The sequence below is a fragment of the Helianthus annuus genome, chromosome 10 (assembly GCF_002127325.2).
Source record: "Helianthus annuus cultivar XRQ/B chromosome 10, HanXRQr2.0-SUNRISE, whole genome shotgun sequence".
Lineage (NCBI taxonomy): Eukaryota > Viridiplantae > Streptophyta > Magnoliopsida > Asterales > Asteraceae > Helianthus > Helianthus annuus.
In genome coordinates, this window is record NC_035442.2 from 72,616,293 (window position 1) to 72,628,665 (window position 12,373).

Sequence of the window (12,373 nt, forward strand, 5' to 3'; positions counted from 1 at the left end):
ATCTTTTGGATCTGGATCATGATTCGAAGCATCTTTTTTGGTTCGGGGCATCTTTTTGGTTTGGAGCATGTGGATGATGATCTTTTGATGTTCATATGTAGCCATGGAACCATGCCACCATGTGATCCAAGCCACCATGATGTTCATATGTTCATATGTGGATGATGATCTTTTGATGTTCATAACTTAAAAAAAAAATAAAATAAAATCAAGATACATAAAAATGATGTTATGGAAAACAAAGATCCGGCCACTAAAAAAATCATCAGATCTACAACAAAAAAAAAAGATAAAGACATTCTTATAACTTTCACCGGATTTGTTGACCACCGCCGGATCTTGAAACCACCATCGGATCTTGAAACCCTTGTCGAGGAACTACCCGAGCCCACCTTACAAATCTATCGAACCACTCAAAGCACTAAATCAACCAAGAAAACCAGTGGTTTTGGTGATGATTTGTGGTGGATCGATGGATATCTCGTACGCCAAGAAACCGGATCTTGAACTACACCGTCACCGGATTGTTAAGATTGTAGATCTAGAGTTTGGGTGGTTGATTATGAAGGGTTTTAATAAGAACAAGAATTTTTTTTGTTTCAAACCTTAGATCTGGATGGTTATCCATAGAGAGAGAAAGAGAGAGAAGTGTGTGTGGTTTTGTGGTGATGAGGAGAGAAGAATGAGATGGGGTATAATCAATATGTCAGCACAAAGCTTTTCATGTCTAGTGCAAAATTCCAAAATTACCCTTTATTTCATATTTTACATAAATGTCGTGGAGGCTTCTAGTCCACACAATTGAGTTTTCTAGATTTTCTTAACTGGAGTGAGTTTTCTCATTATAATTAGCATATATATATATATATATATATATATATATTTGCATAGACTAATTTGGTAGTTTGTATATTTATATATCTACACAAACCTTCAATCCAAATCCTTATCATACACAACGATTCAGTTCAAACAACAAATTCAACGAATTCACTTTGAAATTATCCCATCAAAAAAAATAATAATAATAATAATAATAATAATAATAATAATAATAATAGTAATAGTAATAGTAATAGTAATAGCAATAGCAATAGCAATAGCAATAGCAATAGCAATAGCAATAGCAATAGCAATAGCAATAGCAATAGCAATAGCAATAGCAATAGCAATAGCAATAGCAATAGCAATAGCAATAGCAATAGCAATAGCAATAGCAATAGCAATAGCAATAGCAAATAATAATAATAATAATAATAATAATAATAATAATAATAATGATAATAATAATAATAATAATAATAGTAATAATAATAATAATAATAATAATAATAATAATACCTCATCGGTAAGGAACGAAATTATATCCACATATGAAAGAGGTTGACACGTAGGCAAAAAATCTAACTGAGTTAGTTCATGTGTAGTGGTGAACTAACATAATGCCCCCACCATGGGGCATTATCCGACATGTGGCATCCTAGTCAGCGTTGAGGCATTATAGTAAAAGTGGCGTAGTGGGGCATTATGCCAATAACCCTCATTCAATCATTTCACAATTATTTTTTTAACTTAAATGCTTCATTAAATAAAAAAAAATACAATACTAGAAATAAAAAAAAACATCCGATTAAATTAAAAAAAACACTAGTTTTCGTCTTCGCTTTCTTCACCCTCGCCAACTTCGTCTTCCTCGTCCTACGTTTCTTCATCTCCCTCAGGTGGTACATACCGAACCGACCATGCGTGGTGTACCAAATCAACCATTAACTGGGAATGGTACGGTTCGTAACGCAACTCTCGCGGATTACTCACTCTTTCTTCCATTGTCGCCTGTGGATGCTCCTCTTCAATGGCCGGCTTCTGGCATATAATTCTGGCATATCGCCTTTCCTTCGTCTTCCAAAATCATGTTGTGCATGATTATATAAGCGTACATAGCATCTCTCATTTTTTGCTTGCTCCATGCACGACAAGGATTTCTCAAATATTGCCAGCGTTGTTTAAGAACCCCAAAGCATCTCTCAATGTCTTTTCGTGAATACTCTTGAACCTTTTTAAAGTATGCTCTTTTTTCATCAATAGGATCACTATACGTCTTCACGAAAATCGAATACCTAGGATAAATTCTGTCACACCCCAACCGATGGCGAAAACATCGGGATGAGACGAACAAATTGCTCAAAACAACATAACACTAAATGTGACAATATGAATTAAATCATTTTATTAAAACTAAAGAATAATACATTGTTTCAAATAGTAAACATATATTCAAATATTGTTTAATTGCTAATGGGTATCTAAAGCCATCCTAGCTTGTTTCTTGATCATCTTGACTAGCAACCTGCAACATGTATTAAAATAACATCAACAAAAAAAATGTTGGCGAGTATACAAGTTTGATACATAGCATAGTAGAATAAAACAAGTTTTGAAGTTGCTCAATATCCAACATGAAGACGATGACACTAGCTACCACTTTTCAACATTGTTCAAGTTGCTTTCAAATATCGTTCAAGTTGCATGTAATGAAGTTGCACTCAAAGAGTGTTGAAGTTGCATTCAAATAAAGTTGCATCCAAATGAAGTTGCACTCAGAGAGTGTTGAAGTTGCATTCAAATAAAGTTGCATATAATGAAGTTGCACTCAAAGAGTGTTGAAGTTGCATTCAAATAAAGTTGCATATAATGAAGTTGCACTCAAAGAGTGTTGAAGTTGCATTCAAATAAAGTTGCATATAATGAAGTTGCACTCAAAGAGTGTTGAAGTTGCATTGAATGTGGGGTTACAAGCATCAAATCGTTTCATGTTTAAATGTGGATAGAGTGTGACGAAAACAAGACTCAAGTGTTGTGTAATTTGAATATGTAATACATGTTGCACCCAAATGTGTTTAAAACGAAAATGGGATCGAGTATACTCACCTTAGAGTGCGTTGCGTTTCTTGGTAAAGGGTACGAGAGTAGGTGTTTGTCCAAGAGAATTGCAAACAAGCGCAAGAGATTTACCCTATTTGTGATTTGGGGATTCGTTAAATAACGTTTGTAAAATGCTTAAAATAACAATACTAGAATTGGTAAGAATAGTGATGATTCCGTTTAAAATGATGATGATCATAATAGTTCTAATAGAATTATATATTAATAGACTAACAATTCTTAGTAATTTATTTTAGTAATAATAACACGTACTGATTTATATATATTAATAATCAGAATTTTGGAATAAAATAGGTTAATAATAATAAATCTGGTTATTATTAATAATATTGATAAAATACTGAATTTATATTTTGTAATAATGTTCATAATAATATTACTGTTTTTGATTTAATACTATATATAATCTGTTTTATATAATAATAATAATAATAATAATAATAATAATAATAATAATAATAATAGTAGTAGTAGTAGTAGTAGTAGTAAAATTTCTGGTTAATATATATTACTAATAATGATAACCATGTTTTAATAATACTAGTTCCGGTTAAAATATTGATCTCGGTTTATTACCAATTATACTTATATAGGTTAATACTAATACTAAAACTTAATATAATACATTTCTGTTTTAAATATAAACTTCTGTTTTCTTTTTCTCTTACAATAGTAACAGTACTAAGCATGATAATAATACCAACAGTAACTCCAAGAGACATTTTATGCCATCAAGAACTTAGCACAGAAAAACAAATGGAATAAGAAGGTATACCGACGTAACCTCCGGTGAAGCTACAGGAATTCCGACGACGGGTGTCTTCTCCGGCGGCGACTTAGAACTCCGGCATGTAACAGAAGAGTGAGGGTGTGGTTTCGAGTGGGAAGGTGTCGAACGAGGGCTGCGGTCTTCGGGTTGTAATCTCCGAGTCTCCGGTAAGGCAGCGGCGATTTGAAGGTGGTGTCTCCGGCGACGAATTAGTTGTGAAGTGTGCAGGTGCTGGAGTGGGTGTGAATCCTTCGGAATTGCCCCGATATTTATAGGGAAACTCGGTGTCGAGTAAACATGGAAACGCGGTTGATTGAATCGGTTTGTAATGGAAACGAAATCACGTAACATGGTAACCGTTCGGAAACAAGGAAACCGAAAGGAATTCGGGAAGGTCGAAGATGGTAACTTGAACAAACGTATGGAAATCTCAAATCACGAAATGGAAGGAAAAAATTCAAATGTTTGTTGCTGAACTCTGTTTGGCGGTTAAAAAAAAGAAACTGGTTTGAATTTTTAATTATCGCATAAATATAACTAGTTTCCTAAAATGTTTGGATGTGGCATGCCCGGCCGAGTGGTTAGTGTGTTGTTTGTTGAAGCAGAGGTCGCGAGTTCGAGTCTCATTGAGGGCGGTTTATACAAGGAAACCCCCTTTTTAATTCCTTTTTGATACTTAACTGTACTAACTGAGTTTTTCTAACTCAGTTAGTGATTTCCTTTATAAACAAACCTAGTTAGTTATAACTAGGTTATTTTGAACTATATATAGGATCCACTAACTAAGTTAGCTTAAACTAACTTTATTTAACCAATTCTTGTTTATAATTCTTTTATTTATGATAAAATCAATTTATTTAATTAATTTATTTATTTAATTAATATAAATACTATAATTATTTATTTTAACTAATAATATATATTATAATTATTTGATTTAGCCCAAAATCTTGGGTATTTTACCGAATTACGTATGAATTCCCGATTTTTGAATGGGTTAGGGTAATCTCTTGATGATACTTGTTTCGAGAGTCGAGATTAGGATATCTTTCCACTGTTTTTATGTGATTGACATAGTTTAACGTGTTTTAATGTGCAATAACATAACATAGTACTAAAACAAGCATATGATCAAAATAATGCATTTTTTCATTATGATTCAAGTCTCGAAGTACAAAATAGGATGCAACGAGAGTACAACTGTCTAAATTGGGAAAGTTCAACACATATTGCCAAAAATGGAAAGTACCGAAATACGAAACGTTACAGTCTCCCCTACTTTAGGAGATTTCGTCCTCGAAATCTTAGAGGAAAGACTGAAAGAAAAGAACAATGCGGTTGTTGATCGAGGAAACACGAATGTTGAAGAACAACATTGATCGTGACAGTTTTCCCTTCAGGTGTTGGCATCTTAAGCTTGGTTGGCATTGAGAGCTGGCCCTTTTGGTTCTGGTTGCTGCTCTTGATTCCATAGAGGACATTGTGGACGAAGATGCGTCGTATCCCCACACTTGAAACAGGCTCTAACATTGTTTGCTAGGTTAGGGTTTTGGGTACGCGGACAATGGGCGGTATGGTGACCAAAACGGTTGCACAAAGTGCAATGGCGACATGGGGTATTGGTGGGATGGTGATAGTTGCAAATGGGGCACTTTGGCTGAGTCCCAGTGTATTGCTTCTTAGCGTTTCCAGGTGTGTTGGGGTTTGGGTTTCCAGCAGGTACAACCGCGTTGCAAACGTGGTCTTGAAACTGACGTTTCTTACTCTCTCCACTTCTTGATTGTTGGCTGATTTGGTGAGCTGGTTTAACAGGGTGGGTTGCCTTGGCGGCTGCAGCAGCTTGTTTGTCGCGTACGCGATTGTTGTTCAAGCTGGCAGCAAGTCGATAGACAGCCTCGATGTTGTCGAGCCGGGCTGCCTCGATGGTGTCTCTCATGGCAGGAGGTAAACCATGGATGTACTTCTTGATCATGCGGTCGACTGTGAAAACAAGGTGGGGTACAATAAAGCTCAACTGCTTGAAACGAATGGTATACGCAAGGTTGTCGTCACCAATCTGCTTGAGAGACCAAAACTCTTCCTCAAGCTTCTGTTGTTCGTGAGGAGGGCAGAATTCCTCCATCATGAGCTGCTTCAATTCTTCCCATGACAATGCATATGCCAACTCGTTTGAACGAATGTTCCTTTCATTCGTCCACCACTCTAGGGCTCTTGCTTGAAAGACACCAGTAGCACTACGTGTCTTGAGCTCATCAGGACATTCACTGTTGATGAAGGTGACCTCTATGCTGTCAAACCATTCGAACATAACGGTCACACCCTCTTTGCCAGTGAAGGGTTTTGGGTGGCAAGAGGCGAAGTATTTGTAGTTAAAGACAATAGGTTTGGGTTGGGCAATTTTCGAGTCAATGGACGAGTTTGGGGTGTTGGAAGCTTGGATCTCAGTCACAACTTTGGGGATAAGACGAGCGAACTGCTTGGCCATAAATGCCATCATCTTCTTTTGAGAGCTGACTCTTGACTTTCTGGACGAGTGGGAAAGTTGACGAGATGAAGACATCTACGAATTCGAAATGGAATGAGGATGAGACTTTGATCATAATGATTATTTGAGAAAAATGTTTAATGCATGTAACATGTAGCACGTTGTTTCACATTGTGTTTCACATAGGATAACATGAATAAAGTGACATGAAATTTCCACATAGAATAACATGTATGATAAAAGCATAATAAATTTAATTTGTTCACGAAGGAGTATCATTAATCGTTTTAGATTGCGACAATAGTGTAAATCGTGGCTTCCTAGATTGAAATGAAGATAACGCTCAATGTAAAATCACATAGAAATTGAGATAGCATAAAAGAGATTTAACATAAAACATGGATTGTCACGGAACGTAACATATGACACTTCCAAAGTGAAGCGAAGACCCTCTCGAATAAAGGAAACGTGCTTTGGCCTAATAGGTATTAGTACTCTCATCGATGGTCCCCAGGTAGGCAACGGGTCCTTAATGGAACTATACGAATGCCAAGCCTAGACAGGACGTCCCGACTACCGGTACCTAACCCTTCCAGTTACTACACGTCCTTAATCGATTGGGAAATCGAGACTTTGGCGAGAGCGAAAATCGAGGAGTGGGACTAGTTAAACAAAATGCAAGTATCACCTATAACTTGATAACGTCGTACCCTAACGTGGTTGTTACTTATCAAAAGATAAGGGTCCACAAGAATATGAAATGGAAATTCCCTTCAAGATTCGGACATCACTCCTAACTTGAGGGTAGATTTCGTGCAAAAATCAAAGTATAGCTGAGTGAAAATCATCATCAAGTGTGGGAATCACCCCTATCTTGATAAATCATTTCGATTGTGTTGTAAGAGTGTCTTCATAGCCTCCAAGTGTGTATTGTGTTAGCCTTAGGAAAGGCATGTATATTAGGAGTCCAAAAGAATAGAGGGAAGCAAGTGAGGTAAAAAGGAAGTTGTTTTAAGCAACACATAATGAGAAAGCTCCTAAACTATAGACTAGGCAAGGCATTCCTAATTCCCTATAGTTATGGCTCTGAAACCAATCTGGTATCAGAGTACTCCTACTATAGACTAGGGGAAAGTAAGGCAATCCTACCTAATTCCCTATAGTTATGGCTCTGATACCAATCTGTCACACCCCAACCGATGGCGGAAACATCGGGATGAGACGAACAAATTGCTCAAAACAACATAACACTAAATGTGACAATATGAATTAAATCATTTTCTTAAAACTAAAGAATAATACATTGTTTCAAATAGTAAACATATATTCAAATATTGTTTAATTGCTAATGGGTATCTAAAGCCATCCTAGCTTGTTTCTTGATCATCTTGACTAGTAACCTGCAACATGTATTAAAACAACATCAACAAAAAAAATGTTGGCGAGTATACAAGTTTGATACATAGCATAGTAGAATAAAACAAGTTTTGAAGTTGCTCAATATCCAACATGAAGACGATGACACTAGCTACCACTTTTCAACATTGTTCAAGTTGCTTTCAAATATCGTTCAAGTTGCATGTAATGAAGTTGCACTCAAAGAGTGTTGAAGTTGCATTCAAATAAAGTTGCATCCAAATGAAGTTGCACTCAGAGAGTGTTGAAGTTGCATTCAAATAAAGTTGCATATAATGAAGTTGCACTCAAAGAGTGTTGAAGTTGCATTCCAATAAAGTTGCATATAATGAAGTTGCACTCAAAGAGTGTTGAAGTTGCATTCAAATAAAGTTGCATATAATGAAGTTGCACTCAAAGAGTGTTGAAGTTGCATTGAATGTGGGGTTACAAGCATCAAATCGTTTCATGTTTAAATGTGGATAGAGTGTGACGAAAACAAGACTCAAGTGTTGTGTAATTTGAATATGTAATACATGTTGCACCCAAATGTGTTTAAAACGAAAATGGGATCGAGTATACTCACCTTAGAGTGCGTTGCGTTTCTTGGTAAAGGGTACGAGAGTAGGTGTTTGTCCAAGAGAATTGCAAACAAGCGCAAGAGATTTACCCTATTTGTGATTTGGGGATTCGTTAAATAACGTTTGTAAAATGCTTAAAATAACAATACTAGAATTGGTAAGAATAGTGATGATTCCGTTTAAAAGGATGATGATCATAATAATTCTAATAGAATTATATATTAATAGACTAACAATTCTTAGTAATTTATTTTAGTAATAATAACACGTACTGATTTATATATATTAATAATCAGAATTTTGGAATAAAATAGGTTAATAATAATAAATCTGGTTATTATTAATAATATTGATAAAATACTGAATTTATATTTTGTAATAATGTTCATAATAATATTACTGTTTTTGATTTAATACTATATATAATCTGTTTTATATAGTAGTAGTAGTAGTAGTAGTAGTAGTAGTAGTAGTAGTAGTAGTAGTAGTAGTAGTAGTAAATTTCTGGTTAATATATATTACTAATAATGATAACCATGTTTTAATAATACTAGTTCCGGTTAAAATATTGATCTCGGTTTATTACCAATTATACTTATATAGGTTAATACTAATACTAAAACTTAATATAATACATTTCTGTTTTAAATATAAACTTCTGTTTTCTTTTTCTCTTACAATAGTAACAGTACTAAGCATGATAATAATACCAACAGTAACTCCAAGAGACATTTTATGCCATCAAGAACTTAGCACAGAAAAACAAATGGAATAAGAAGGTATACCTACGTAACCTCCGGTGAAGCTACAGGAATTCCGACGACGGGTGTCTTCTCCGGCGGCGACTTAGAACTCCGGCATGTAACAGAAGAGTGAGGGTGTGGTTTCGAGTGGGAAGGTGTCGAACGAGGGCTGCGGTCTTCGGGTTGTAATCTCCGAGTCTCCGGTAAGGCAGCGGCGATTTGAAGGTGGTGTCTCCGGCGACGAATTAGTTGTGAAGTGTGCAGGTGCTGGAGTGGGTGTGAATCCTTAGGAATTGCCCCGATATTTATAGGGAAACTCGGTGTCGAGTAAACATGGAAACGCGGTTGATTGAATCGGTTTGTAATGGAAACGAAATCACGTAACATGGTAACCGTTCGGAAACAAGGAAACCGAAAGGAATTCGGGAAGGTCGAAGATGGTAACTTGAACAAACGTATGGAAATCTCAAATCACGAAATGGAAGGAAAAAAGTCAAATGTTTGTTGCTGAACTCTGTTTGGCGGTTAAAAAAAAGAAACTGGTTTGAATTTTTAATTATCGCATAAATATAACTAGTTTCCTAAAATGTTTGGATGTGGCATGCCCGGCCGAGTGGTTAGTGTGTTGTTTGTTGAAGCAGAGGTCGCGAGTTCGAGTCTCATTGAGGGCGGTTTATACAAGGAAACCCCCTTTTTAATTCCTTTTTGATACTTAACTGTACTAACTGAGTTTTTCTAACTCAGTTAGTGATTTCCTTTATAAACAAACCTAGTTAGTTATAACTAGGTTATTTTGAACTATATATAGGATCCACTAACTAAGTTAGCTTAAACTAACTTTATTTAACCAATTCTTGTTTATAATTCTTTTATTTATGATAAAATCAATTTATTTAATTAATTTATTTATTTAATTAATATAAATACTATAATTATTTATTTTAACTAATAATATATATTATAATTATTTGATTTAGCCCAAAATCTTGGGTATTTTACCGAATTACGTATGAATTCCCGATTTTTGAATGGGTTAGGGTAATCTCTTGATGATACTTGTTTCGAGAGTCGAGATTAGGATATCTTTCCACTGTTTTTATGTGATTGACATAGTTTAACGTGTTTTAATGTGCAATAACATAACATAGTACTAAAACAAGCATATGATCAAAATAATGCATTTTTTCATTATGATTCAAGTCTCGAAGTACAAAATAGGATGCAACGAGAGTACAACTGTCTAAATTGGGAAAGTTCAACACATATTGCCAAAAATGGAAAGTACCGAAATACGAAACGTTACAAATTCCGTCGCTCAAATAATATCCATGAGGGTAGTAGTTTCCATTTGCGTAAAACGACGCTTTTGGAGCTTTGCCAGAAATCCACTCCTCTAACAACGGAGATTGTTCAAAAACATTGATATCATTGCATGACCCGACCACGCCAAAGTAAGCCGACCAAACCCAAAGGTCATGTGAAGCAACCGCCTGAAGAATAATAGTGGGTCCTTTTTGGTCACCACGTGTGTGTTGGCCTCGCCATGCAGTCGGGCAGTTATCCCAACGCCAATGCATGCAATCTATGCTCCCGATCATACCAGGCAAACCATGCTCAGCATTATGTACCTCATAGATCTTTTGAAGGCCGTCCCATGTGGGAGTTCTAAGATAACGCGCACCGTACACATCAATTATACCTTTATAAAAAAATATAGACAAACATAAGCTTCAAAAAAAAAATAATTGTAAACATACTCGTCGTTTTTAAAAATAAAATAAAAGTAAAGTATAAAAATTGTACCGCGACAAAAATGCTCCAAGCTGTCTCGTGTTGTTTTCTCTGCTATTTTTAGATACTCGTCGTTGATGTCGGTAGTGTTACCATAAGCAAGGATTCGTAACGCCGACGTACACTTTTGGATACCGGTAAATCCAAGTGCCCCTCTCGCATCCGGTTTTTGTTTAAAATAATCGTAGTTGGCTTCCAAGTCGTCGACTATGCGTAGAAACAACCGCTTACTCATTCGGAAACGATGCCTAAAAAATTCGTTCGAAAATGTCGGCGCCTCGTCAAAATAATCTTTCATCAAACGATCGTGTGCCGCGCGTCGGTCTCGTTCAATATAACCTCTTTTATTTTTTTCTGCTTGGAGCCGACGAGAATGCTTGACAATCCCACCGCTAGTTGACAAGCACTCGTAACCGCCTCTTGCTCAAGCTCCTCATCGGTCGAACCATCGCCATCCGCAAAATACTCGTTGTAGTAAAAATTTACCATGGATGAAGAACTAGGAGAATCCATCAAGTTTTTTATAAAATGGTTGTATTTTTTTAGAGAGTTTTTGAGAGTTTTGGTTGAAAATGAATGAATTTTGGTTGTGTTTATATATATATATATATATATATATATATATATAGAATTGGGCTAAAATAAGAACCACCTCGAGTTGTAAGAACCACGAGAACCACACCATCCGGGTCGCCGTTTACCATGATTTTTTTTTACAACTAGATGTGTGTATTATAAACACAACCGTAAAAAAAAATTTTTAAACGCCGCGGCCGAGGGGGTAGTTTTTTACACCACAAGTTTGGTGTAAAAAAAAGAAAAAAGAAAAAAAAAAATAAAAAACACCAAACTTGTGGTGTAAAAAACTACCCCCTCGGCCGCGGCGTTTAAATTTTTTTTTTTTTACGGCTGTGTTTATAATACACACATCTAGTTGTATAAAAAAATCATGGTAAACGGCGACCCGGATGGTGTGGTTCTCGCGGTTCTTACAACTCGGGGTGGTTCTCATTCTAGCAGCCCCATATATATATATATATATATATATATATATATATATATATATATATATATATATATATATATATATATAGGGGACCGCTAAAATGAAAACCACCTCCAGTTGTAAGAACTGCGTGAACCACTTTCTAGCCATTAGATCAAGATGATGAATGGATGAGATTAAAAGTATTAAAAAATAATATTAAGTATTTTTTGTTTATTATGTCTTTAATATTTTAATTGAAAAGGGTATTTAAGTAAAATTACTTTTTTTGTCTTTTTATATATATTATATTTAATTGCCTTTTTGTCCTATTCATTAATTACTTTTATTTTTTAAACATAATTTCTTTATTAAAAATATTTTTAAATTCAGATTTTTTTAAAAGATTTTTATACTTTTTACAATTTACGTTTTATGTTTTTTTGACGCGCCGTTTTTTAACGCGCCGTTTTTTACGAGCCATTTTTCAAGCGTCGTTTTTTACGCGCCGTTTTTTTACGAGCCGTTTTTAATGCGCCGTTTTTTTAAAGCCGTTTTTTACGCGCCGTTTTTTTAAAGCCGTTTTTTACGCGCCGTTTTTTTAACGCCGTTTTTTAACGCACCGTTTTTTAACACCGTTTTTTTTGCCCGGCTTTTTCACACGCCGTTTTTAAGCCCGGC

The 12,373-nt window shown here is 35.3% G+C and overlaps 1 protein-coding gene across 1 annotated transcript; it reads right to left on the reverse strand.

Moving 5' to 3' along the window:
- Positions 1-10,040: 10,040 nt before the first annotated feature.
- On the reverse strand, positions 10,041-11,550 carry LOC110881443. The gene is made up of 2 exons (XM_022129700.2): positions 10,720-11,550; positions 10,041-10,615 (listed from the first exon to the last, which is right to left on the reverse strand). Exons 1-2 carry the CDS (start codon positions 11,003-11,005, stop codon positions 10,041-10,043), a joined length of 861 nt encoding a protein of 286 aa, XP_021985392.1. The 5' UTR covers positions 11,006-11,550.
- Positions 11,551-12,373: the final 823 nt, after the last annotated feature.

Bases quoted from the DNA above. Each gene is read 5' to 3' on its own strand.
- LOC110881443 (XM_022129700.2), bottom strand. From the start codon at position 11,005: ATGAAAGATTATTTTGACGAGGCGCCGACATTTTCGAACGAATTTTTT. The intron at 10,616-10,719 runs GTACAATTTTTA...TTTTTTATAAAG, and splicing joins CTTGGAGCATTTTTGTCGCG to GTATAATTGATGTGTACGGT.